The sequence below is a fragment of the Scleropages formosus genome, chromosome 1, assembly GCF_900964775.1.
Source record: "Scleropages formosus chromosome 1, fSclFor1.1, whole genome shotgun sequence".
In the NCBI taxonomy this organism is placed as follows: domain Eukaryota; kingdom Metazoa; phylum Chordata; class Actinopteri; order Osteoglossiformes; family Osteoglossidae; genus Scleropages; species Scleropages formosus.
Window position 1 is genome coordinate 34,807,362 of NC_041806.1, and position 24,003 is coordinate 34,831,364.

Sequence of the window (24,003 nt, forward strand, 5' to 3'; positions counted from 1 at the left end):
ACTTGGGCTGTCCATCCTAATTTTGGAATGGGTCCCGTTTCCTTTCTGTCCTGTCTCCCCACTGCAGTCACTGTCATCTTGTTCCGTTGGTGGACGCTTCTTTGAGTCAGACCTGCTCCCAACGTGTTCCAGACCTTGTACAGTTCCTGTTATCCTCTTGGGCTGACTTCAGTTGGTCATCCCCATGCATCAAATGACCAGGCTGTGTTCGGTTTCTTTCATGTCCGTGGTGCTTTGTTTTGGGAAGGATTTGCACATTATTTGCTTGAACTCATGTAAAACATTGAAGCCGCTTCACATTCTCTTCTATTCTTGATGTGGCAAACTCCAAGTACAGCATGTTACTCTACAAACTCTTAGTCCACTTGTCCTCAATATACAGGAAATTGGTACTACCACCAGCATTTCAAAACATCCTTTGAAATGGTTACTAACAATATTATCTGTAGAATGCCCAGGAGAAGTTGGCTGCCAATGGCACATGGACCCCCAGAGGTATTCCCCCCAGCGTCTTGATTAGGAGTTTTTGCTTTCTTCTCCTCTGAGGCCAACCTGGCTTACTTGTTCAAATCAGCCTTGTGTCATATCCATTGTTGTTCAGTGCTCTGTGTTACACCATTGAGAAGAGTGCTCTCTTCAGATAAATCTAAGTATTCCAGTTTGTGCTTTACAACAGCTTGCCAGATGCAATCCAGTTTTTTCTCCCTAAAAACAATATTCATGCCTTAACATATACCTAACAGCCTCTGGTATACACTACAACGCAGTCCAAACCACCTTTGCTGTCATGTGCTCTCCTTCTTGCACTAACTTTTACCACCTACAAAATGCCTAACCTCACTTCATTTACAGCTGTTTAGAGTCCACCGAGTTTCTGGGGGGTTCAATAACCTCGCTCAGTTACAGGTGCAAGTCCTCCTCTGGACTCTAAGAAAGTGCGCCAAGCATCCGCTGAAATGCACCGCCAGTCCAATAATTCTAACTCCTGAAAAGAAATGACGTCTTACAAGATCACTGCCTATATCTTTCACTCTTCAAAGTACATAGACACTGCTATTGGAGGTGCTGTGTAACATTAATAATTGATGTTAGATTATCACTGTCTGTGTACCTTTGTCTGGAAAAGTCTGATACAAGCAGATATTCTGTCCTAGAGAATAAAATCACAGTTATGAAAGGTAAATGACCACGTAACGGGCAAGAATGCTGTTATATAAAAAAAGGTATATATTTTCATAAGCAGATGTTGCCAGTTTTTCACTGAACATGGATGAGAATACTTTCTTTCAAGAAAGTGCTACAGAAATATTTTCCTCTGTATTCTTTTTGGAGGTTATGCCAAGGACATTTGTAATATAATATACTAAAAATTTTGACAAAAATGCATGTGCAGTAAGTTCACTGAAGAGCCATTTTGTTAGACTAAAAAAATGAACTAGAAAATAAAAAAAGAAAAATATTTCCAGAAGGTACAATGCATTGTGAATAGTAGTTTATTAAAAAGTATAGTGTGTAAATGTCTACAATATCTTTTTGTGAATTTCTTTTTATTTCTTTTTCTTCCAGTGTCATACCCTTCTATACATATGCATTTTCCACTTATCAAAGGCCTCAACACCCCACTTTATTGAGCTGCCTGTGTTAAAATAATGTGTCATAAGTAATATTGCTGTAAAAATTATATAAAAATCACTTTTCAGCTAATGCTGTGGCTGAAACCTGTGGTGGGACAGGCATTCATTCGATTTACTGCTCTTGTGGGTGGAGGGAGAAAAGCAATTGTCTATTTGTTCCCTTGGAAACAAGCTGCAACAATGGGATTAGTGGCAATATTTGTTATTTCCAGTTTGATATTCAATGACGTTCTGGCTCACAGCTCTCACATTCTGGAACTGAACATTATGAGTTCTTTGTGCTCAGAGCAGAGCCGTAACTGTAAAGCAGTATTATAGACCTGTGAAAGTTACACTTAATCCCTTGATTCCCTTTATGAGAATTCTTCTTCAGTCTCCAATCACTGTGTCTTTGCCACAGTAACAGTGCTGCATCATTACTGTTTTTTCTTATTCTTTTGTGAAATGCTCCCTAAAGAGCTGTCTTCCTCTATTTCCGTTGTCCTTCCCCCACCTTAACCTCCGTTCTTCTTCCATTATTGTTCTCTTTACTCTAAGAATATTAACCAGTGTGTCGATAGCTGTACATTATCTGTGTGTTATTTGTTCTCACATACAAAATATCTGATTGCTATGCATGGCTTCACCTCCCACACTGGCCAGTGAAGTATCTACTCAGACAGTGATATGTCCTATAAATAGAATGCTGTAATTTTTTCTCCATTATTCCATTGTTGCACTAAACTGCATTGCAATTATGTTGTGAATTGCTAATGTGTTACAGATGGACAGGCAGGACAAGGGTAATAGTCTCAAGTGCTCGTGACCGGTCAAGTGCAGACGTAGCTAATGGGGGCTGTGCGTGAGATGTCATGTCATAAAATTCAGTTCTTCTCAGCTGTATTGATATTCCGTATCATTTCCTCCAAACCTACTAGTTTTTGGCAGGAGGCCGAATGTTGTTGTACATAACCTTTGTCTGTCACACTCGCAGGCCAGAGCCAGTGCAAAGAAGTTCCGTAAAGTGACTCTGACAGTCTCACCTAAAGGAATCATCATCACGGACACTGAGACCAACGACCTCGTTGAGAACGTCTCCATATACAGGTGGGTACGGCAACACTCGCTCTCCTCCAGCTCACACACGGTTATGTACTGTGGTTACTAGAGTAGTGATCCAGCCTTAAATGGGCTCAAGTGTGACATGAGAACAAATTTATGCAAAATGCAATAGCTGCAAAAAAACGAATTGTTGGAGAAGTCATGGTTGTACCTTTAAGATCTTGGCGCTGATTGTGCTCTTTCATTGCACTGCTAGAGCAGTAGCTCCTCAAATATAAATAATTGGCCATATTGCTTTTCCCACTTCTCCCACAATCTCTTAAGTTCATCACACACACACACACTGTCTGAAACAGCTTGCGGCAAGCTGGAGCCTAACCCGGCAGCACAGGGCGCAAGGCTGGAGGGGGAGGGGACACACCCAGGACGGGACGCCAATCCGTCACAAGGCACCCCAAGCGAGACTCGAACCTCAGACCCACCAGAGGGCAGGCGCAGGCCAAACCCGCTGCACCACTGCGTCCCCCTCTCTTAAGTTCCTTTAATATGTAAATGTTCATGCACTATAACTTCAAGATCAAAACTGTTAAACAACAGATTAACCTTTCACGCAGGTACTCCTGTAATGTAATGTAATGTAAATGTTAAAAATTATTAGCAAGTTGAATACGAATCGTATGAAGTTTTGTGCAGCTCCTTGTGTGATGTAAATTGGTTCACATGGTGGAAAGAAACTAACTGCACTTAAGAATCACACGTCTGCAACTGCGTCTCTCTTTCTCCTAATGTCATGTACACATTGTATTTTCTATGAGATGTACGTCGCTTTGGAGAAAAGCATCTGCCGAATGAATAAATGTAAATGATTAGCAATGAGGCAGAAAGGAAAGACTGATGGGAATTTGAGCTCTTTAAATACCACCCAGAAGAATCCATTTATGGTGGGAGCAGGTAAAATTTAGTTTGGAGCAGGTGTCAGGCAGAGCTGGTGATATTAGCAGGACCAAGACATTAATCTTTATGGGGTGGGGCATGACCCCCAGTAAAGAACATGACACCTTGGAAAGAAAACCCGAAAGCACTCGCAGTACAACTCAGGAGCGAATGTAGTCCCGAGTCCCTGAGAGCTCATCCGCTCCACGTTGGTGCTTCCTTGGTCTCCTTCAAGTGCTTGCACCAGCTGACTTTAAAGTCCTTCTTGATGGCCCTTTAAGTGGCAGCTGCTCCTCATGCCCTTAAGGTTAGACAGGGGTCCACAGCAGGGAGGTGTCCATCAAATCACACCCCCTCCCCTGGGCAGTACCACCCACTAGCTCACACATGGTTCTTATTTAAATTAAATCTGCACCGTACCGTGACTAGCCTTGTACTCGGAGCCTCGGGGATAGGCTCCGGAATGCCGCGACCCTGACTTGTTCAAGCAGTTAATTAAAGTGTGTGAGTGAGGGAGTGTTTGAATTTAACTGGATAAAAGGAAAATACGGTACCCTTGATGAATGATAGTCTTATTAAATTTGGTATTCCACTGCACTCAGTGTTAATTTTGCTGCTGAATAAAATGACGATACAGTTTTCTTGTATATAGCAGGCCTCACATTTCAAGGACTCAGAGGATTGTCAAGAGTCTTAACTAACGACAGTTTTCTTGAACCTTTGCACATGTGTGTTTTGGCGTTATTTGTACTTGTAAATGGTCTTCTGGCAGATTTTTTTTTTCTTTTTTTTTTGGAAATTATTGTGGATCTGCACCCCCTTGCATGTTAATCTCTGCACTGGGCTGGTCTATTGCATTTTTACTAATTGCATTCTAGGACCTGGAGGTATTAAACTCTGAGTGTGTGTTTGCCAAATACTTGGCGTACGCTCCATTCTGACTTAGACTCGGCTGAAGGATTTGCTGTCCAGCAAAGCTGTTGATTCTTCCATTGGGACCCCACTGACCGGTAGGTGTACGTGGAATCAACATAAGCAGAAGTGTGGATTCTTATAGGGGTTTTATGCCTCTTTTATGACTTAGAAGTGGGTGTAGGTGGAGGTTTGGTCTTATACTTTTATACACCAAAATTTAAATTTTTACAAAACTCCAGATCCATCTAATGTAATATACAGTACTGTGCAAAAGTCTTGGGCACTTAGATTTTTCATAAAAATATTTTTTATAGACAGTTATTTAATGTGGGGGGGGTGTGGTGGCACAGCGGGTTTGGCCTGTGCCTGCTCTCTGGTGGGTCTCAGGTTCGAGTCTTGCTTGGGGTCCCTTGTGACGGACTGGCGTCCCGTCCTGGGTGTGTCCCCTCCCCCTCCAGCCTTATGCCCTGTGTTGCTGGGTTAGGTTCCGGCTTGCTGTGAGCCTGCTCGGGACAAGCGGTTTCAGTCTTTGTGTGTGTGTGTGTGTGTGTGTGTGTGTGTGTCTGTGAGTAATTTAATGTCTTCTGCATTAGTGTCAATTGCATTATGCACTCCTTTTGCAAAAAGTTACAGTATTACAGTAAGGGTACTGTATGTCATAAAGAAAGAAAGTACACACACACACACACACACACAGTCTGAAACCACTTATCTCGGGGTCAATAAACGGGGTCACAGCGAACTGGAGCCTAACCCGGCAATACAGGGCACAAGGCTGGAGAGGGAAGGGACACGCCCTGGACGGGATGCCAATCCATCACAAGGCACCCCAAGCAGGACTCGACCCCAGACCAGCCAGAGAGCGGCACCCGGCCAAGCCTGCCGCGACCCCACTCGGGACAGGCGGTCGTTGACGATGGATGGTTACTAAGCTTTGTAGAAAGTTTATTAATTAAGAGCATTATTTTTGGACTCATCCTCACTTTACAACTTTTGCACAGTGTGCTGTAATCACATAAATGTCAAGGTACGTCATCGAAACAATTCCGAAACTTTCTTCTTCCAGTCGTGGAACTAATATATTTCGTTAGAAATTGCTCTCCTCCTCAGTCAAATACCATGTTGTGTATGCAGTGACACGTCCCACATTGAAACCTGAATGTTGAAGGATGCTCAGGATTGAAAGAGGAAGCGGCAAGGTTTAAGCAGTCAACGTGGAACATGTGAGAAACATCCTCCGCACTTGCACCAGATCTGTCTTCGCGTTCATTCTCAGGAAACATGTCATGGAATTCCTAAGATCTGCCGTTTGCCCATCCACCCCTTATCCCGGTGAGACAAAATACACTATCAGAGCAGTAAAAATACTGGAACGGTGACACATCCAGTATGCACTTAACTGACTGGATGCTAATTACCTCTCAGCAGGGCTGATTATTCGCTGTGAGCGCTTGCGTATTTGCATTGGTGATGTGGGTTCGTGGATGAGCGGAAAGGCGGATTTCGTTTACGAAGGACTGCTGTTTCGTGGTGTTTCGTGATAGGAGCGTGAATTGTTTCGATGAGCACTTAGCAACGGCCGGTTACGTGCTCAGCTTTCATTGACGCACGATCTGTAACGGCACCTTGAACCGAGCTGTTCCACCGCCCCGCTGCGAGCTGCGCTTAGCGCTCCCCTTTCACTGACGCAGCTGAAGCTCCGGGGAGGTCGAGAAAGCGGACGAGGTGCCCATTTAACAAGACTCCGCACCAGACACGGATAGGGAAAAGGAAGATCGAAACAAAGCCCCCTTTCAAAAAGCGTATTGAAGATGCGTGCAATTTTAATACATTATTTTCTGCAACATGATTGACAGCTGTGTTTGTTTGTGAAAATGTAATGAGCGGTAGGACTATCGGCTGGTCTGAGAGCAAAGCACACTGTTCCCTATCTCTTACAAAGCTGGATAAAAATACATATCCCCCCCACCCAAAACAACACTTTTGTTCACCTACTGATCACACAAAATAGGGTTTTACTGAAATAATTGGGGGCATGGTGGTGCAGTGGGTTGGCCTGGGTCCTGCTCTCCGGTGGGTCTGGGGTTCAAGTCCCGCTGGGGGTGCCTTGTGATGGACTGGCATCCCGTCCTGGGTGCGTCCCCTCTCCCTCCAGCCTTACGCCGTGTTACCGGGTAGGTTCTGGTTCCCCGCGACCCCGTATGGGACAAGCGGTTCAGAGAGTGAGTGGAATAATTTTAGCATATTCGTAGCGTGTTGTGTTCGTTTTAAAGCTGTGACATGTGTACCAAATATCAACATTCAGATGCTGAAATATTTTAATACCGTTCCACGTGCAAACGTGTTTAGAATAATGGAATGCATTATTTCTGTCAGAAACTGAGACACGATACGTAGCACATTATGCAGACTCATGTATCAGCACAGGGAGGATTAAAAGTGAAATAGTTTCGCAACAGGGGAGCTTTCCGAGAGAAAGAAAGAAAATGTTTACTTAAAAAGGCACAAAATCCATTCAGATAAAAGGAGAAATTATGCTAATCCACTTATGCCAGATTTTGAGGGTATTTAAAAAAAAAAAAAATACCAAGTAATTTTTAAAAAGTGACAGCAGCTCGCTTTGAAGTTTGAAGGTGTGTTTTTTTTTTCCTTTCCTCAAGAGAAAAACGAAAATGTTATGCGGAGAGAGAGGTCCGACAAACAATGAAAACTGCACTCCTGCCAAGTTGGGCGCCGCTATTGAGGTCATACATTGCAGACATTGTAGCTGTTACAGATGCACTGTCTGGGTCTAAGTAGCAATTATTTGTGGGCCTTTTTTTGTACAACTAATTAGCTTATAAATCCCTTTGATATGGAACACGAGATTCCTCCCAATCGTGTCCCCTAAGCAAACACATGAGTGCGCTTCCGTGAGCCATCGGCCTAACGGATAATCATGCGTCGTTCTCAGAAGGGAAGGATGCGAGTCAAGCGCGCACCTATGATCCGCAGCAGGCCTCGCGAAAGCTGGAATTATTGAGCACGGCCAACCCTTGCAGAGGAGGGTAAAGGAGCTCCGTCTTCTGCTCTTGCTGAGGCTGCCGCCGAGTTTTCCACATTTGCGGATGCGGTAAGAGCGGTGCGGTTTTCCGTTGAAATAGAACACAGGGAACGCTGGCTGCACACTCAGTGTGCTCTGAAAGTAGGTGATGCTTTTGCACAATACCTCTCTTCTGCTCAGGTTATTTACATTTATTCCTTGTGCTGGTAATTTTCTCCAAAACAGCTTGCAGTGTTAAGGTTACAATTATTTACCCATTTATACAGCTGGGTAATTTTACTGTAGCAATTTAGGGTAAGTACCTTGCTCAAGGGTACTACAGCCTGTGATGGGGCTCAAACCTGCAACCTTTGGGTCCAAAGGCAGTAGCTCTAATCACTACAGTACCAGCTGTCCCAATGAATTGAATGTTGATCTTGTAACCTATATTTATTCATTTAGCAGACACTTTTGTCCAAAGCAACATGCATCTCAGCAGAAGTACAATTTATGTATTAAGGAGACAAAGCTGCAGACATGAAAGTCTCAAACAAACATATATTTACATTTATTAATTTAGCTGATGCTTTTCTCCAAGCATCTTACAATGTTAAGCTACTTACTATTATTTATCCATTTATACAGCTGAGTAATTTCAGGGTAAATACCTTACTCAAAGGGGGGCGCGGTGGGTTGGACCGGGTCCTGCTCTCTGGTGGGTCTGGGGTTTGAGTCCTGCTTGGGGTGCCTTGCGGTGGACTGGCGTCCCGTCCTGGGTGTGTCCTCTCCCCCTCTGGCCTTACGCCCTGTGTTGCCGGGTAGGCTCCGGTTCCCCGCGACCCTGTATGGGACAAGCGGTTCAGAAAATGTGTGTGTGTGTGTGTGTGTGTGTGTGTGTGCCTTACTCAAGGGTACTACAGCTGCAGGGGAGATTTGAACCTATGACCATGGGGTTCAAAGGCAGTAGCGCTGAACAGTACTCTACCAGCTGCCTGGAGCTGCATCTTTGAGTTATTTAAAACCTGTTGAGGTAGAGGTGAGGTATTTCTATCATTATTGCCTCTCTTCACACACACACACAGCATTTTTTTTAACTGTTAATGTACCTTGAGCAAGGTACGCACCCTAAATTGCTCCAGTAACATTACGCGGCTGTGTAAATTGGTAGCTTTAGATAGTTTAACTTTGTAAATCGCTTTGGGGAAAAGCCTCAGCTAAATGAATAAATGTAGATGCTGGTGTGTTTTACTCCTGAATGCCTGTCATACTACAGGTTACACAGGTGTGCATAACTGTTTCAAGCCCAATGTGTTGCACCACCAAATTACACACACGCACACTGAAACCGCTTGTCCCAAGCAGGGTTGTGGCAAGCTGGAGCCTAACCCGGCAACACAGGACCTGGGGCTGGAGGGGAGGGGGACACACCCAAGATGGGACACCAGTCCATCACAAGGCACTACAAGCAGGACTCGAACCCCAGACACGCCAGAGGTCAGGCACAGGCCAAGCCTGCTGCGCAACCACACCCCCCCACCACCAAATTAGACTTTATCTAATTTCCTGCTGCATAGACTGATTATTAGTAAGCCAGAGTAATAAGAAAATGTTATAATACTGATTGATAATGACAAGCTGCACTGACCACCACTGACCACTAGAGGGGGTTAATCGTCCCATAGGCAAGACCATCTTCCCATCATTGCAAAATTGCTGTCTGTTGCCACACCTTAGACATGTTTATGCTGCAAGAAAAAATAGAAATATTCAGTGAAAGTTGCGTGTTTCATATTTTGAATGATGAGTTCAAAATGCCAAACTTTTTTCCAGTTTACATGTTTGTACAATATTCATACGCTCGTCATACAATTTTCATGTTTATTTCTTTAGAAAATTGTGAGGGTGTTGGCATTTACTCAATAACCAGTTGAAACAGATGTGATAAATGTTTTAACTGCGTTTACATCAAGATTTTAAATAAATCTGCCACACCATTCAATATTAATACTCTACCTTCCTAAAATGAGTTAGGGTTTCAGTTGCAGGTGACTCTTGATGAGAGATGTTTTTTGGGTGCCCTTTTACATCCTTAAATATTATGGTGCAGTCTGGCAGTTTTATTTTACAATAATTTTACATTGGAGGATAACAATACTACAAGTGTAGATTATTACTCATTAAGATATGTTATTTTTAAATTTAAATTTGCAGACATCCTAGGAGTATATCACTTTCACACTTTTCCTCATCGCACATTGTGACCATTTAATGGGACACAAGTAAATCCACAGGGAGTGAAAAACACAATTATTGCAAACAGTGGTGTGTGTAATTATGGTGGTGATATTCACCCTTTAACAGCGTTGAGGCATTTCCAGTGACGTATCGGTGAATGGGAGTTTTAGTCGTTGCTGTGCAGTTTGTTCACCTGCGGGAAGGTGATCCAGGGGACACACACACGGACTTGTGCTCCTTTGGGTGTGTAAACGTGGCCGGGGTCCTCCTCCTCTCACTTGCTTTCAGTGACACCTATGGATGCCCAGGCTGCCGCAAAGCTCCAGGGAAAGTGAGAAGAAACTATATTCTCTGAGTGTGTACCGCCTGAAAACATTTGGTACAATGAGGGTTTAGAGGACATATGACTGTGGAGGTGTATGTCTGTACTCACATCTCCTCTTTTGGTGTCGAGTGTTTTGTTTTGAGACGGAAATGTGAGAATTTGGAAACTGACAACAAGTGAACTGGGCAAAAAAAAAAGAGTAAAACACATTGTGATAAAATAAACATACACAGTAATGAGTGGAAACAGTGAAATGCAAACCAGAAAAGCAACCCCTCTTATTTCAAAAGATTAGATCTGATAGAATAATTTGTACGTTTGTGGGTAAATTGCTGAAGGTTGTATGAATCACTTGGAGATTGTTCTTTAAGGTATTGTTAGTATATTATATGAAAAGGAATTACAAGCTGTGTAACGGCATAGACTGTGTTGCATTACGTTTGCATTTATTCATTCAGCAGACGTTTTTCTCCAAAATGACGTACATCTCAGAAAAATGCAAAAGTGCATTTCATCAACAGAAGGAGAGATTTGGACGCGGACACCGGATTCAAGAGTACAGTCAATTTGTTACATTCCTCCATATGAACGAGTGTACATTACACGATTCGGTGCATATAGGTTTTTTTATTGAACAAATCATTACAAATGATTGAACATAACAAAGATGTACACATTCATTGAGTACTTTGGAGATCAGGGTAGAAGTGAGTCCAAAAGACGTGAGTTCTGAAGCCCTTCTTAAATGTAGAGAGAGATTCAGCAGTTCTGAGTGAAAGAGGGGGTTCATTCTATCACATTGGAGCCAGAACCAAAAACCTTCATACTTTTGATTTTGTACTCGTTGTGTGTTGGGACCACCAAGCGGGCACAGGTGGATGAGGGTAGCAGTCTGGTAAGGGGTGTAGCAGATGATCACGTCTCGTAGATATCAGGAAGCAGTTCCTTTAATATTTCTGTAGGTCATAACCAGGGCCTTGAATTTGATGCAATCAGCTATAGGATGCTAATGCAGTGAAACGAGGAGGGGTGATACATGGGAAAGGCAGCAAGTCAAACATAATTTGTGCAGCAGTGTTCTGTATCAGCTGTAGAGGTTTCATGGCAGACGCCGGAAGGCGAGACAGGACACGTCGACATGCATTTAATGTATTTTATTAAACAGCATTTTTTTAATATCAGCGCTTTATTTCTGCACATGCCAGAAAGGATTTTCACAAAGAAGTGTTACTTAAACTGTGAAGTATATCCTTACAGTCAAGCTCTTTTCACAGCTCAGATCGTTGGTGCAGTGAGACACACCATCAGATGCTTCTCTTCCCTTTAATATGATCGCTAAAGCGTACAGATATTGCATGTTTTAACTAAATGGGACCATGACCTGTGCAGCGTTAATTCAGTCCACATTCTTTGGCATAAAGCATTTACTGTTAGGGAGGAGATCAAATGTCAAGTTAGTTTTTAATAATGGTTTATAAATGTATTAGTGTTTCCAATTTCTCAAAATACACTTTAAATATGTAAGGAGTGGGATTAAGGTGAGAAATGCTGGCTTCTTCAAGAACTGACCAGAAAACTGTCCGCTGTTCTCTGGTGAGAATGAAATTCATATTAAATCTGAGAACATATGTAAACTGTCTGTGATGTACAGCGTTCTGTAAAAGTGTTTAGACTGTGACAGCTTTTCAGTTCCGTCTTCGGTTTTGAAAAAGTGTTTGAATGCAGGTTGGGAACAGGATTTTTCACCAGCCCTGGTTTGGTAAATCAAACGTGAAGTACATATAAAGACAAAAAAAAAAAAAAGAAGAAATTTCAGTGATCCCAATTAAATAAACATTTTGACCGCTAGATGAAAATCCACCATAATATGTCAACTCGGTTCAACTCTGATCACATCAGAGCTCCGCCTATAGGTTCATGTGAAGAAATCCAGACCCCTATTCTGGCTAATCATAGTTAAGCAAGAATGCAGACAGGCCCAACCAGACATTTAAAAGGTCAGTTTGCACAGCTCTCTTTAATCACATGGGACTACATTTACCCTCATGGAAGGTTGACATTGCCAGTATAAATGTTTTTAGTGTTTTTCCCCTCGAGCTCTAACTCACTTAGTATTATATGTTATTGCATAATGATCACCTCAATACGGAGAAGATGCAAAAAACTGTGAATATTAAAACAGCAAAATCTTATTATCAAACCTGCTTTGCATTATGGGTGTTATTCATTCCTGAAAATCTACTTGTAAAATGAATTCTCATTTAATTATAATTTACACACACACATTTTCTGAACCGCTTGTCCCATACGGGGTTGCAGGGAACCGGAGCCCAACCTGGCAACTCAGGGTGTAAGGCTGGAGGGGGAGGGGACACACCCAGGACAGGATGCCAGTCCATCACAAGACATCCCAAGGGGGATTTGAACCCCAGACCCACCAGAGAGCAGGACCCGGTTCAACCCACTGCACCACCACGCCCCATGCCCCCACCAGTAATTTAAATGGGAACAATTAATAATGCCAGAAGGGCTTCACCAATTTGTTTCACCAAACATGAGAAATTTCTGTATTTTAAATATGGAGAAAATCTATTTCAAAACCCAGTCCAGAATAACACATATGCACCGAACACCTTTAAGTGCAGGCTTAAGTCCAACATGCTGAAAGTCATGTACTTAACATATTACTGTGCTCATCTTTCCTGTTGCTTTTCTTTGTTATTCTTTCTCTTTTATCTTCCCATTACCTTTTTTTTATTATTATTTTATTTTATTCTGTTATTTATAGGATGCATGGTGGTGCAGCAGGTGCCTCACAGCTCATGGCTCAGTCTATGTGGAACTGACATGATCTCACTTTGTCTGGACACATTTCCTCTGATTTATTATGCCTGGTCACTCACTGAACTGTATATTCGTCAGCACGCAGCAAAAATAGAAACTCTGAATAAAAAATAACATCGTTTAAAAATTACAACAATACGAGAAGCACAGGGTCCATCATTTAATAACTGCTTGACAGGTATAGGATCATGGTGGCACAGAGCCTACTCCAGAAGCATAAGGTACACCGTGGACAGGACACCAGTCCATCACAGAGCAATCACACACTCATGCATAAACACACTTTGGGAAATTTGGAGCCTCAGTTTGACCTGAAACATATGTATTTGGACTGTCGGAGAAGACCGGAGCACTTGAACGAAACCCACGTGAACACAGGCAGAAGATACAAACTGCACACAGATTGGGCCGAATTTGAACCCATGCCCAAATGCACAGCCTAGGAGGTATGAGGCACCAGTACTACTGGTTGCACCACACTGCCTCCCTTCATCAGAACGTAACTGTAATGGAACCATTTGGAATGCTTTCCGTTTTCCCCACTTTTGCAAACTAGACCTAAAGTCTGTTTAAAAACCTGCTGTTGAATGAAGGCACCTAGAGAATCTCACAATGTTAAAGGCACGCAGCCTTATAAATATTTGCACTTGTCATGTCTCCAGTATGATTTTAAATATACAGTCCATCACAGGCAGCGGGGAAATGTGCAGCCCTGCTGTGCCAACGGTGTCCTGCTGACACACTCAGTTCCTCTCTGTGGCCTTCAGAAAAGGAGAGCGTCTTTGTGACCCTCGCTCAATGATAACGTGTTTGTGTGCCCCTCCTTCCCTCCCTCCCACAGAATCTCCTACTGCACTGCAGATAAATCTCAGGACAAAGTGTTCGCCTACGTGTCCCAGAGCCAATTCAGCGAGACCTTGGAGTGTCATGCATTCCTGTGTCCCAAGAAGAAGATCGTAAGTGTGCTCTCAGTAAACCAGTGACACTGCTTACATGGAGTACATGTCTATGTCATCACCAGTGTTATGACACGCAGTGGCATACAGTTGTAGAGTTCCTTCTCGAATATATGGCATTGACTATATTTAGCTTTTTTTAAAAAATTTGTAAAGGGAAGTGTTACCCGTAAAGAGAAGACCATTGTTTAAACAAGGTATGGATCAGTTCTTATTGTCTGCAAGTAAAAACCAGGTACTCATAATGTGGGTCTGTAGTTTTTGGGGCCATCAGGTAGCGTAATGGTTAGAACTGTTGACTTGCACTGGACCTGGATTTCAGTCCCTGTTCCTGCTGCAGTGCCCCTTAACAAGGTCTAGTGTAAGTTATCTTGCTGCTTAAATGCTTAAGTCATCATATGTGGCTTAGTATATAAACCTAATGTTGTTAGTCACCTTGGACAAAGAAGTCTGGTAAATAATTGTTAATTATAATAACAGAGGTATGGAAAAATCTTCAATGCAGACGAATTATGCAGCCTCCATCTAGTGACCCCGTGAGCTACTCACAGGCTCTCTTTGCCCATATAGAGTAGGCTAAGATAGAAATATCTCTAAAATTGGCCTAAATATGTTTCCAGGAATTCCCAAAAAAATTTCTAAATATCTCGAAAAAATTCTCTAAATATCCCATAAAATTTTCTAAATATCTATATACACACACATTTTCAGAACCGCTTGTCCCGTACGGGGTCGCAGGAAACCAGAGCCTACCCGGCAACACAGGGCGTAAGGCCGGAGGGGACACACCCAGGATGGGACGCCAGTTCGTCACAAGGCACCCCAAGCAGGGCTCGAACCTCAGACCCACCGGAGAGCAGGACCCAGTCCAACCCACTGCACCACAGCACCCTCACTATCTACCTGTCTATATTATTTTAAAGATTATGTTTTGCCTATGAAAGGGTGAGACTGACAAATAAACGTGTAAAAACGGTTTTATTACGTACTTGAAATGACTTGAATCTCAGAACTTTCACGCCTGATTCAGATTCCAGTGTTCCAGTGAACATGTTTACAGAGGTTGGCTATTTTTGGATTTATACTCTAAGGATCAAAATTCGACCAATCATTACTGATAGCCTAATAATCATTACAACAGTAGTCGATGTAAATTCTTAGTGGACAACTAGATTGAGTCCTAGTCCAACGACCGTTAACTCGTAGCATCAATGCCGCCTCAACGGAATCTTCTAGAGCCTCATGCTGTTGATCGTCAAGCAAAGTGGCCAGCAATGAGAAACCCTCTAAAAAACCCTGGAGTTTTGAAATGATCTAAAAGGGACCCCACTTCGTTTTCCTTCGCTGTGGTACTAGTACTGGAAATCTGAGCTCTCGGGGTTTGCCTGTCGTCACGATCCGTATCCTCCGCGTTGGATTGCACCAGGCATTGCGGGATACATTATGAAATTGTAAAACCGCTGTATGATTAGCTTGCCGGCTCAGTGAAACCGATGGAAATGCAAAGAAACCCTCAAAGAAGACTCAAAACTATGCTTAATTTTTCTAAGTATCCCAGGATATCAGTTTTTTTAAATATCTTGAAAAATCGTAAATATCTCAGAAACTTCTAAATATCTCCAAAAATATCCAGATATTTGTAGCTTAGCCTAATATAGAGGCAAATACACCTATTAACAGGAAGTTAATTCTTTCACAGTGAAATTACCCCGTTGTGAGGGCGTTGAATAATCATTCATTCTTATGGGGAAAGAATATATCCGATTGTCAGACACAAAATGTGGCATCTGAAATGAATTCAAAACCCCCCAGTGACAATAACTACTGCAAGGTGTTTTCTGATCTTTCTCACAACAATTATTTGTAGCTTGTCTTTTAATGTTATATTTTGGTTCGCTCACTTATTATCATTATCCAGTTGTCCAATCCAGCATGGTATATTTATGATATAAAGCATTATTGAAAAGGTTTGCCATGATGTCTGCCTATGTCACTCTGTGAAGCATGAGTGTCTTTCACAAGAGGCCCTGTGCAATGTTTGATGCTTGGTCATCCTCATTGGGTACTTTGAAACTGAGATTAGCCCTGTATTTATGCTAGTGTAAAGATATCCCAAGTTCTTAAAGCTGTTTATATGATGTGTGTGTGTATGGCAGCACTAAGGGAGGAGTGAGAAGGTCCCCATCACCTTCTATTTAAACCTACCTGGGCAGTAGGAGGGTGCGCGAAGCTGCCAGAGAATCCAGCCGTTCTCCGCATTAAATTCCCTCGCTGTCGTCCCTCACCAGTCTCACACACACACACACAGAGGCTGAAACCGCTTGTCCTGAGCAGTGTTGCGGCAAAACGCAGCCTAACCCGGCAACACAGAGCACAAGGCTGGAGGGGGAGGGGTCACACCCTGGACGGGATGCCAATCCATTGCAAGGCACCCCAAGCGGGACTCGAATCCCAGACCCACCGGAGAGCAGGACCCAGCCAAGGCCGTTGCCCACTGCAGCCCCCTCTCACCGGTCACTCTTTCTGTAAATACCACTAATAAAAGCACAGCTTTCACACATCCTCAGTCCTGCTGTGTGGAAGAACGCACACAATGATTTAAACAACAGACTTCATAGTCCCATGTATATAGCTGACTGTATAAGAACTCAGGGGATCCAGGCTGAAATCCCACCTCCTTCTCTAATAACCTTGATGAAGGTACTTACCCTCAACTGCTCCAGTAAAGATTACTCAGCTGTGTAAATGGGTTAGTTACTGACAGTATATTAACATTGTAAGTTGCTTGGGACCCACTATAATAATAATAATAATAATAATAATAAATGCTGTTTCGCTTGTGGTATTACCTAGAGACTAATGTGTTGTGACTGTTTGAGACTGTCAGTGTGATGGGCCATTGTTTCATGTTGTCTTGTGCTGCGTGTGGCCGTTTCCGTACACAGATACATGAACGCATTGTTTTCTGCAGTTGTCTTAGACGTCCAATGACTGTTTTTCCAGAATTTACTTTGTTGCTGCTGTGTTGCATGGCTGCTGTGAACCGATTACTGGGGGCAGGAGTTGTGTTGTGCTGTGTGAAAGCGCCATGGTGGGGTCGAGAGTGTATGTCTGTAGTTGTACCGCCTCTTAGGGTTAGGGTTAGTGAAGCACATTTATGCAAATAAAATAGCTGCATAGACTGTTTGTGTAGAAAATAAGGGATATGTTTCCATAAGCCGTTATGGCGATTTTTCATTGTACGGAACCCGGTTACGTGCGGGATGAGTGTATATTCCGACGTTGAGGAAACGAGACGTGGACGCCAAGCAGCCCAACTCAAGGGTGTCGTTTTTATGCTTGTGCCCAGGCCCAAGCTGTGACGCTGACGGTGGCACAAGCCTTCAAAGTAGCTCTGGATCTGTGGGAGCTTGCCCAGGAAGGTGGGTCCTTCACCTTTACTCACTATGCTGGCACTGGGCAGACACTGAGACACTAGGCTGTTAGCAATGGTAGAGAAGACCGATGGTGTTCGTAGCTCTGGTTGTTGATCCAGATGTCCAGGTGTTCGCCGAGCTTGGCATTCAGACTGCAAACGTTTCATCACGAGTTGAGGTGACACCGTGATGAGAACCGCAAATGTTTCATCACGAGTCGAGATGACAACATGGTGATGACTGCAAACGTTTCATCGTGAGTCAATGACATAATGATGACTGAAAACATTTCATCACAAGTTGAGGTGACATCATGATGATGACTGCAAATGTTTCATCTCCACTTGAGGTGACATCATGATGATGACTGCAAACGTGTCATCATGAGTCGAGGTGACATTGTGATGATGACTACAAACGTTTCATCACCAGTCGAGGTGACATCATGATGAGGACTGCAAACGTTTCATCATGAGTCGAGGTGACACCGTGATGATGACTGCAAACGTTTCATCGTGAGTCAATGACATAATGATGACTGAAAACATTTCATCACAAGTTGAGGTGACATCATGATGATGACTGCAAACGTGTCATCATGAGTCGAGGTGACATTGTGATGATGACTACAAACGTTTCATCACCAGTCGAGGTGACATCATGATGATGACTGCAAATGTTTCATCTCCACTTGAGGTGACATCATGATGATGACTGCAAACGTGTCATCATGAGTCGAGGTGACATTGTGATGATGACTACAAACGTTTCATCACCAGTCGAGGTGACATCATGATGATGACTGCAAATTTTTCATCTCCACTTGAGATGACATCATGATGATGACTGCAAACGTGTCATCATGAGTCGAGGTGACATCATGATGATGACTACAAACGTTTCATCACCAGTTGAGGTGACATCATGATGATGACTGCAAACATTTCATCATAAGTCAAGGTGACATTGTGATGATGGCTGCAAATGTTTCATCACCAGTCGAGGTGACATCATGATGATGACTGTTACCTTGACTGGTGATGAAACGTTTGCAGTCTGAATGCCAAGCTCGGCGAACACGTGAACATCTGGATCAACACTAGGATGTGCCAGAAACTTTTCCAAAGACACTGTTTAAAAACACTTCTCCAAAAATAAGTTTTCACCCAATCCCTGCTGTGTGCAGTACAACAGGAGAACTCCAGCGAGAGTTGCGCAACAGCACCTGCGTCACCTTTCTCTTTTCCTCTGTAGCCCTGAGCCTTATGGTTTGTTGCTAGAAGTCTGACTGTGGAAGGCAGGATAAAGCAGGGTAAACATCTCCTTCTCCTTTCAGACAAAATCAAGAAAGGGCGCCCGTGTTGTTCCTGTTCCGTGAACAGCTCCAAAGCCGAAATGAACTCGCACTCAGGTGCAGGTAACCTCAGCCCTCAGCGCTCTGCGCCACACCCACCTTACCTGAGGTCATTGTGACCTGCTGGATGTGCTACTTTTCATTCTTGCTGGGCCCTGAATTCTTCAGGATTTATTGGGATTTTATTTCCAAACGCCTCTCATGACACAAAGGACATTAGATCAGGTGCATTAGCTGAGAACTCATTGTATTTCTAGTGTTAAACCAGATTAGCGCTGCCAATGGTTAAAATAAAATTAAATATTTCTAAATGATTATATTTTTACTACTTAAAGTGAATAATAATGCTAATTATTTAAATTATTTGATGGCTGCTTAGTAGTTTTCAGTTCCTCCTGATTAGTCCTCAAAGAGGCCTGTTGAAGGAATGATGAGCCTAAACGCAATAAGCTACACATTTACTCTGTTCTGTTTTAGTTTCACAATGAGCACATAAGGGCAATAAAAGAAACGTGTTATGAAAGGTAAATCTGTGATGGATTTCTGGAAAAATGTTTTCTGGGGTTGGAAAAGATGATTGCAAGTTGTTGTCTAGGCCCCTCGCTTAGATGGGATTTGAACCCTGCACAGCATCCTGCTGGAGCCCCAGTCAGAGCTGAGTGAAGAGGGAAAACCAGGGTATCCCGGGGGGCCATGAGGGCCACGCATGTATGCAACAGATGAAGAATATTGAATATGTACAGCTTTTCACAGAAAGGGTCGCTACCGTGTGTACGCGATACCTGCTCAAGGGCCGCTTCAGTAAAATCTCTAGCAGGGTGAGGCAGCAAAGCATTTTTAGCTGCTTGGAATAAAAATACAAGCTAAATAACCAAATAATAACTGTGATTTCTCAGACTGACAGTGAGAATTAAAAAAAAAAAACTATATAAGACAGGTTTGCTGATGCTTTCATTGTTAAGGAATAGCAAAGGATATGTTGGTATGTGGTGGGCACATCGCAGTTCCTGGGCTGTTCGGCCGCAGGTTTGAATCCAGGTCCGTCTGTGTGGAATTTGCATATCTTCCTCATGTCTGCGGTGGTTTCCTGTGGGTGCTCAGGTTTCCTCTCACAGTCCAAAGACATACAGTGAAGGTGAACTGGTGATGCTAAATTGCCTGAGGTGTGTGAATGGGTAATGACTCCGTGTGTGTGTGTGTGTTTGGCATACTGTGTATGCTGTGTTATTTTAATCCAAATTAAATAAGACCAAACCTGAGCACTTCTGTGAAAAGGCACCAGAGTGCTTTAGGAATGGCCTTGTTTTCTTTCCTTCCATGTGTCCAGATGTGGAAGAACACAGATCCCTGAGTAACGAGGAGCAGCTCAGGCAGCCCTTTTTCCCTGCGCCGTTCCACTCGCCCTCGCAGCACAGCGACCCTCTGAAGCGGAGGCCCGTGAAGCACGACTCCTGGGTGGGCGCAGCAAAAACGACACACAGCACTAGCACTGCAGCACCCGTCTCGCTTGTGTGTTTCTCCACCGGCGTCACAAAACACAGCACCCCCTGCAACAGCCATCTTTTGAAGTTTCTATGTAACGTGTTTCCAGAGTCACACCTCTGTATTCTCTCTCTTTTGCCTATTTGGATTTCTGCTTGACCATTGCAATAGCGTGCGATGTCCACTGGGTGGCGCTGTTCCCACAGCGGCGACACGCACAGAAAACGAAACGCTCGCCGCTCTGCTATGACGCGCGTTTCAGTGACGCGATTTTCATTTAACGCGACTGAAAATAGAGGACGACAGTTGTCATATAACGGCTGCGACTTTGATTTGGAAATAGTGAGATCCCACTGCAACAGTTCAAGGTTTCACACCACATTTTTGTATTTTGTGTTCAGTTTTGATCTACTGTGTTATAGTTAAAATATGGTTAAGAGAAGTTAGGAGTGTAAAGAAGCATTCGGGTGGTCCAAAATGAAGATTGAGAAAGAAAATCAATAATAATAATAATAATAATAGAGCCGAAGCTGGATGCTATAATAAAATGCTTTGAGAGAAATGAAAGAACAGGGTGAAATAAATTCATATTCTTTTAATATTTTCTTGCTTTTTATCATTTGTAATACATTGTTTTGGTAAATCTAATTTAATTTTTGGTTTACAAAGAGTTTTAATAGCTGGTTATTGCTGTGTCTGTATGCTCTGCACCGACCCATTTTCCCATATAATTTAGGGGAGTATCATTTATTATTATCATTATGCAAATAGCAAAAACATGATGATTCACAGAGCACAGTGATTCTCTTATACCGGTACCGACAGTATGTGTTTTCAGTCTGAGTCTGCAGAGTAACAGAGTATAGATGTTCAGCACATAGGAACTTATCAGGGGTGTGTGTGTGTGTGTGTGTGTGTGTGTGTGTGTGTGTGTGTGTGTGTGTGTGTGTGTGTGTGTGTGTGCCCCCACTGCACTCCCACTGACCTCTACTGAAAGGGTTACACGTCTCCATCACAGAGATGTGCTGCTACTTGTTGCCCCTTTCAATGTCCACAACTTTAATGAGCAACTTGATGACTTGAAGACTGCAGACGGTGGGTCCAGCAACGAGATCACATTTCCGTTCACCCACCGATAAGGTCGAATGGCTAAATAAAAATGCGGAAGCTTTGAAAGGGCCTTTAATTAATACGTAACTGTTTATTTTCGGTCGCAGAGTGCCCTACCTGAGGGATTTTTTGTTGCATATTTATGATTTTGTGTACTTAAGTCGATCTTTGATGGAAAATGCATTAAGCCCCATGGAGCGGGAACATTTTCTTGTTTTATCTACCTTTTCTTATTTTTAGGATGTCGAGGATGGCCTTGATGATGCATTTTCAAGGTAAGGTACCATGCTGTGTGTCCTTACACTACCTGCGCATCACATATGTGCGGTTAATGTTGTTTCCCCTACACTGATTCAGTATATGAAACCAAAATTAACTGAGTTTCTAATTCAGTGTACATTAGAAGACAACATTTCCATAACCCGCATTTTAGTGCATGATGTTATTAGTGGTTTTTAAGGATTTCTATTAGGCGTATATACAATGACGCTAAACGTGTCATGAATATTTTCCGTTAATTTCTTTGGCATAATGATGCAGCAACAGCTTCTTTTGTGGGCAACGAACCGGCAACCTTTTGGTACATATTTTAGCGATCAGAAATATTTCTAATGAGTATTAATTGCCATCTAGTTTTTAGATGGTTTGATTGGAGCACCTACTAATTAAATTTTAAAAAAATCTAATAATTTTAAATACTACAACACACAAGAAGACAGTTGAAAGCAGTTTAACAGCACAATTGCACATTATTTTTAAATATTTCACATAATTTTGTTTTACATATATAAAAAGGATATATGTATAAATCTATTAGTATGTAACAGTTATTTCCCTGGAGACACATAGTGCTTTTAATGGCTGTCTGCTGTTCACCTTTGTATGAGCTCATTAAGGTGTTACGGAATTCATATAGCATTCACTGGATTATAAGAAACAATAAAAAACCCCTCCCAATTCTTAATTTTCTGGGCTTGTTTTCAAGAAGAAAGAAAACATGCCTGAAAAGCCACTGAGACCTTCCAGTCAGGTCTGCATGAATTATTAACATCCACTTTATTAACAGTGCCAAACAAGGACTTGTTCTCACGAAGCCCAGAGTTTGCCTTCGGCGGGCCAAAGGAGAATCGATCGCCTTCTTTTGAACCGGCGGTTCCTCTCGGAAAACAACCTGGAGGCAGAGGCCAGAAAACACCCAAGTGTGACAGCAATTGAAGTTTTTTAATGGTCTGGGCCACGACCAAAGATTCAGTTAATTCTGAGCGAGTTGGACTTAAGGGCTTCACACTTTTGCCTTTATTGATTTGCCCGCACATCCTTCCCCCAGTGAACTACTGCGGGCGTTCGCAGCTCATTCGACTGAAGTTAGTTTGATCAGTTTTATCAACAAGCTAAAGGCGTGGTGCTGGTGATTCTGGTGGTGCTGGCGGTGCTGGCGGTGATGATGCTCACTGGATCATTGGAGGTACTGTTATAAACATGTCAAGTACATTAATCTTTAAAGGATTGTCTTTTGACATTACGGAGTTTTTACTTTTAAAAAAACTTCTCGTATTCATCACAATTTCCGTGGTTTAATTGTTATAGTTTGGGTCACTGCGTTGAAGGAATTAACACAAGGAGCAATAATGCAAACAGTTCAGATGTCACTTGCCAGGGCAATTTCGAACACAGCGTTTCCAGGAAGGCGTAATTATTTTTGGATAGTTGGCGGTCCGGTTATCGGCATGACACCACCAGAAGGGAAGCCTGTCTCACGTTCTTCCGTTTGCACAGTTCCCCTTTGGCATCGCTCTGCTCGGCTGTGACGCGTCCCCAGCTGAATACCTCATGTCCTCTCATTTTTACCGGGACCCCCGAGGTTTTCTCCATGCCGAGTTCTCAAAAGGCACCGTGTTGCGCGTACGTTTCGAACCGAACCGCTGGTTCATTAGCTGATGTGTAAAGAACCAGGAGGCAGATTATAGCTCTGATTTTAGCAGCGTGCCAGATTTTCTTTATTTTAGGCAGAGAGTGAAATGAAATGCAGCGTACGTCCAATAGTGCCTACAATCTAGTAAAAAAAAAAAGTCGCTCTGCACACTACATTTTCATCAGCTGGTGCAAATTAGACTGAGGAGGCTTCTACTGTACACTGCTGCTTGTATCAGTATGACATTAACTTAGAAACAAATATATTTACCTGATGCTTTTTTCCCCAAAGTGACTTACAGGGTTAAGTTACTTAGTCAGGTAGGTAATTTTACTAGGGCAACTGAAGGTAAGTACCTTGGTCAAGGTGGGAAGCAAACCCATGGGTCCCAAGGTAGTAGCAGTAACCACTACACTATCCTCTGCCCTGTATAGTATGTAATTTTATTAAACATCTTTGGCAATTATCCGAACGAGTCGCCAAAGACCACGAAGGGACTCGAACCCTCAATCTTCTGATCCGAAGTCAGACGCCTTATCCATTGGGCCACGTGGTCTGTATGTCCTGACTGCTTTAATGCTTAATGATTAATGCTTAAATACTGACAGAATTTTTGTTTTGTATGTGTAATGTCATATCCGGAATAAGTCGGAATAACACCCGCTGTCTGCGTCTGCGGCGTCAAAGCAATATAAGAGCGTTCGTTGTCCGAAAAAGCCACCGTCTGTATTCCCTTGAAGGACCCATAAATAAAGAAAGAGCACCCGGAGGGTTCCACAAAGGCCCCGATCGATCACAGAGCCTTTCGGCTTCCTCCGCCCCAC

The 24,003-nt window shown here is 42.9% G+C and overlaps 1 protein-coding gene and 1 non-coding gene across 6 annotated transcripts in view; one reads left to right on the top strand and one right to left on the bottom strand.

Annotated features, from left to right (window-relative positions):
* Window positions 1-24,003, top strand: part of LOC108929296 (low density lipoprotein receptor adapter protein 1-B) — a 45,729-nt gene that overhangs the window by 17,173 nt on the left and 4,553 nt on the right. For 3 of the 5 annotated variants that reach the window (XM_018743695.2, XM_018743694.2, XM_018743696.2), the window contains exons 3-8: window positions 2,608-2,720; window positions 13,791-13,905; window positions 17,255-17,327; window positions 18,658-18,738; window positions 20,003-20,130; window positions 21,508-21,542. In XM_018743695.2, coding sequence (XP_018599211.1) covers window positions 2,608-2,720; window positions 13,791-13,905; window positions 17,255-17,327; window positions 18,658-18,738; window positions 20,003-20,130; window positions 21,508-21,542 — 545 coding nt within the window. Of the gene's footprint in view, window positions 1-2,607; window positions 2,721-13,790; window positions 13,906-17,254; window positions 17,328-18,657; window positions 18,739-20,002; window positions 20,767-21,507; window positions 21,543-24,003 lie in introns of those variants that run through there. The other 2 variants (XM_018743692.1, XM_018743693.1) reach the window with 2 other exon arrangements.
* trnar-ucg (transfer RNA arginine (anticodon UCG)) lies at window positions 23,663-23,735 on the bottom strand. Its single transcript has one exon. It is a non-coding gene; the product is annotated as a tRNA-Arg (tRNA).